Consider the following 4,410-nt stretch of genomic DNA (forward strand, 5'->3'; position numbering starts at 1 on the left):
TCTTGTGTTTAGAGAACAGAGAACTGCATTTGGCAATTAGTAATTGACTAATTGCACATTTCACATTTGCAATCTTTCTTCCTCTCCTTTTTCTTTCCGGAAACAATCATACCATAGACAAGTTGCGTAATTCTGGGGTCCAAAGATGAAGGCATTGCAAATTCTTAGACCCACAAAAGATACAAACATAATCATCAAAACTCAAAAGCATGGCACTGTCAACTGCTAAAGCGATAAAAAAGAAACAACAAAGGAGAACACGTTCAATGAAGTATCATTATCACCATCATCATCTATTCTCCATTCCCTTTTGCTTTCTCGTGTCTCGTGGTGTCTTTGTTTTTCTCTGCTTTACTGATTAAAACAGAGACTGCTATTACTACAACTACACTGCACTAATTATGCTCCTCTCTCTCTCTCTCTCCCCCCCCTTTAAGCTTAATAGTTAAAACTGCAACTCCATTTCAATCATATTTCAACATTCTTTGGGTTGAGTATTCTTTACCTAAGACATGGGCTTTAAAGAAGAGGCTTTTCATGAAACCATTTATTTCTCGGTAAGTTTCATTTAATTACACTTTGAAAAAAAAAAGTGTAGTTAGTTAGTGATAATTTTCTTTGAATCTAATTCGCTTTTTCCATTTCATGCATGAAAGTAAGAAAGTAATTGATTACTCATTTGAGAATCAAACCCTTTACCCATTTGAGGTTCATAAAAGAAAAAAAAATTTCGGTGCTGCCGTTGAACATTTCTCATGTCCCATGCAAATTTAATTTGTGTGAAACTGCAGTGATTGTTTTTTCGAGGCAAATAAAACTCGAAAGAGTGGAACTCTTCATTTTCACTATTTCCGTAGCCATAGTGAGAGAAACATTAAAGAAACGGGAAAAAAAGCTATTATTAAAATGAAGAAATAAGTTCCCCCAAAAGAAGGAGCAAATTTTGCTTGCTTTGTTACATAAGAAGGCAAAAAGGACTTGTTCATCAACAATCTTCATGTGAAAAATTCTGTTACAACTTACCAACATGTCTGAAATTAAGCATAACCGGGTGGATCAAGGACAAACAAAGATTAAGAATGTTCCAATAGCTGTCACCCCAGAAGGGTTTTGGTGTTGTCCATCACCTGCTGTGTTCCAGAAAGGCCTCAGAAACCAAAATCCTTTGAATAAACCGACACCCTCTTCGCCGCTGCCGGCAAGAAGCGCAGTCAAGAAAAAGACTGTTCCGGTGACAGTGAATGAGAGAAGAGCTTCTTCTGCACTGCCAACCCCATCAAGATTGGTGAATTCTGATGAAAAGCAATGTCCAGAGCAGCCTTCTGCTAATACGTCCGTGGTGTCGCCACGGGCAAAAATCGAGTCTTTGCCGAGGAAGGTTGCTATTGAGTTTGGTGATCCAGGAACGTGTGATATGAAGGTGGTGTTGGTGGGGAAGCAGGGGCTTTGTGTGAAGTTGAGTGTGCACAGGGATGTCCTGAAAGAGAAGAGTGTTTTCTTCTGTGAGAAACTTTCTGATGAAACCAACTTGTCGTGGCTCCAAATCGATGAATGCGAGGATGTTGAAATATATGTTGAAATCGTAGGTCTCATGTACTGCAAGGAGATTAGGCAGAGGCTTATCAGGCAAAGCGTTTCTCGCATTCTTCGAATACTAAAGGTGAGTTGCTATTTGCTGTTTTCAACTTTTGCTTTTGCTCTTTTGTTCTTCTATATTATTTGTATACTAAAATTAGTCACTAAAATCGGTCACTAATTTATTTGAATATAAATATAAGTGTGGTTTAATTTATTTTCAATATATAATGTAGGAAGAGTTTCAAGTATACCAGAAACACCAGTATTCCAGTTGTTTTAACCGTTGATCTGAATTATAAAAAATATATATAATATATATTAATTGAAATCAACGGTTAAAATAACTGAAACACCGGTGTTTTCCGATAGACTTAAAATTTTTTTTATAATGTACAACATATATTTTAGATTGATGACTGATTTGTGTGTACACGTAACATAGTTGATTTAAGCCAGTAGTATGCTCAAGTTCAAGGTGTGGTTTTCCCACGCATCACAAATCTCAGATTGATACTACACCAAAAGTTCGGAAATCACACCAAACTACTTCCACACATAACAAACTACTTTAAAATTAGTTTACAATATAGTACATTAGTTTAAATCAATTCACAAAATAAAACGTTTTAATTTTATAAGACTAAGTTAAAATGTGTATATATGAGAAAACCGATTTTTAACATATAGAAACGGTAATGTTACATAACCAATAAATATTATCATTTTGAGACATTAATAGTTTGCACCCATGATAAAATTTATGACTTTTCTTCCTAATCTCTCTTACTTTTTTTCTCTCATGATTTTTTTGAATTCTCACATGATATACTAGTATTTTTCTTTTACATAAATAAAGAAGAAGGAAAACCTAAAAACTTGAGACATGACTCGAGAATAATTTAAGACATACTAGTCAAGTTTAGGAAAAACTCAGAACTACAATATGAACCAATTGAGAAAAAGAGGAAGAATGACTCTCATGTGCAGTATATGCTCAATGCGACGCCTCTCTTTATGAAATTGTGCTGATGTCTTTCTTTACTAAAATATCACAATTCAAAATCTGTTCTACTACTGTCATTTTCTGTCGTTATGCTAACTACAAAATTGTTAAGCTATAATTCTTTTTGTGTTTTTTTGTGCGGAATTGAGTCTTCAAGTTATACTCTTTACAAATGTTTTTAATTATTAAGCTATATATTGTTGTGGGAAATCAAATCTGTTCCCTTCAAATTATATTTCTTAGACATTATTTAACCAATGAGGTATATATATATTTTTATTTGTTGTGTTATATATATAATAAAATGCAGCCTAAGTGGCAGTTGGACATCAATGTTCTTCAATGCAAATGATTCTGTTTTTATCATAGAATTTACAGCAGTATACTAATGTGATCCTGCTGAATCTGCATAACAGTTTACCCCATTTGTTCAAGTTTTTGTTCTTGTTTATATCTATGTAATTAAATTATATTCTGCCCCTATGTAATGTAAAGGATAAGTGATTAACAGGGCTAGATGCATTGTGCTGCTTTTTAACTTGATTGAATATTTTATGATCGCCATTCATCTTTAGGAAATCTAAAAGAAACTATTTCCACAGGTTGCGGAATTCCTGAGCTTCGGTTCATGTATAGAATCATGTTTGGAGTACTTGGAAGCAGTCCCATGGGTGGGAGAAGAAGAAGAAGAAAAGGTGGTTTCAACTGTACGACAACTCCAAGGAGAAGGAATTGGAGTCAACCCTGTACTGAAACGAGTTTCTTCAAACATTTCTAGTGTCCGAAACGACACTGTTTCGCAGATTATCGATCTTGTTCTCAAGAGCAACGAAGAAAGAGGTCGTCGAGAAATGAAGTACATAGTTCTGAAGCTCCTTAGGGAGAGTAACAGCGTTGCAAATCAAGGCGGTTCAACTGACATGATTTATAATTCATGCACAAGTTGCATGGATTCTCTGTTGTGTCTGTTCAAGAAGGCTTCAGAGCCAGGCTTTGCAAACAAACCGAGCGATATGAGAGATCCTGTGGTAAAGCAAATAGCTCTGGAATCTGATAACCTCTCATGGTTGGTGGAGATCTTAATGGACAAGCAAGCGGCCGGTGAGTTTGTGGCCAAGTGGGCGAACCAGCGGGAATTGGCCATCTTACATGTAAAGCTGCCAACTGTATACCGGTATCACGTCAGCTGCATTTCCGGAAAGTTGTATGTTGGCATCGGAAGAGGGCAGTTGCTGCCGTCGAAGGAGACGCGACAGTTGTTGTTACAGACATGGCTTCAGCCTCTAATCAATGATTACAACTGGCTACACCATGGATGCAGGGGATTTGATGGAAAACTTGTGGAAGAAGGAATTGGGAGGACCATTCTGACGTTGCCGCTGGAGGATCAGCAGAGTATTTTGCTTTCTTGGTTGGCAAGTTTCTTGAAGAGTGGTGATAGCTGCCCCAATCTTCACAGGGCTTTTGAGGTGTGGTGGAGGAGAACTTTCATTAGACCATATGTGCAAAGTCAAGGCAGCAATGCCATGACTCATACTTCAATGTTGTCAAAGCAGCAATGATTATTTAAAATTAGTATAGATGGGATTTCAGGAACAACAATACTACATAAATATTATTATTTTATGTCAATAATTAGTTAATAATAATTTTCAATCATATTTATATAACTTTTAAGATAAAATACTGATGGTTTATTAGTGGCTAAAAGAAGGGGGCTTGAATCTTAGCCCATTTTTGCTGAGTAATACTTGCTGCCTTTTAAATTAGCTTCAAGAGATTTTTCTGCATTTTGTTTCATAACCAGACACGAGACATTTTCTTTTTGT

At 36.0% G+C, this 4,410-nt stretch overlaps 1 protein-coding gene across 3 annotated transcripts; it reads left to right on the plus strand.

The window, feature by feature from the left end:
- Positions 1-279: 279 nt before the first annotated feature.
- On the plus strand, positions 280-4,183 carry LOC107625972 (BTB/POZ domain-containing protein At3g50780-like). Of its 3 annotated transcripts, none has more exons than XM_088502401.1 (3): positions 280-777; positions 920-1,660; positions 3,184-4,183. In XM_088502401.1, the coding sequence occupies exons 2-3, from the start codon at positions 1,028-1,030 to the stop codon at positions 4,141-4,143; spliced, it is 1,593 nt and encodes a 530-aa protein (XP_088358527.1). In that variant the 5' UTR covers positions 280-777; positions 920-1,027; the 3' UTR covers positions 4,144-4,183. The 3 variants fall into 3 exon arrangements, with proteins under 3 accessions (XP_088358527.1, XP_016184214.2, XP_016184227.2); XM_016328741.3 differs by having other exon boundaries at positions 342-557; positions 792-1,660; XM_016328728.3 differs by having other exon boundaries at positions 321-1,660.
- The last annotated feature ends 227 nt before the right edge of the window (positions 4,184-4,410 follow it).

Source organism: Arachis ipaensis, chromosome B1, assembly GCF_059453495.1.
Source record: "Arachis ipaensis isolate K30076 ecotype BB chromosome B1, ASM5945349v1, whole genome shotgun sequence".
In the NCBI taxonomy this organism is placed as follows: Eukaryota; Viridiplantae; Streptophyta; class Magnoliopsida; order Fabales; family Fabaceae; genus Arachis; species Arachis ipaensis.

What these genes read in the sequence shown, in the direction of transcription:
- LOC107625972 (XM_088502401.1), top strand. Translation starts at nt 1,028, where the DNA reads ATGTCTGAAATTAAGCATAACCGGGTGGATCAAGGACAAACAAAGATT. An exon ending in GCATTCTTCGAATACTAAAG is followed by an intron (nt 1,661 to 3,183) that starts GTGAGTTGCTAT and finishes CTATTTCCACAG; the next exon opens with GTTGCGGAATTCCTGAGCTT.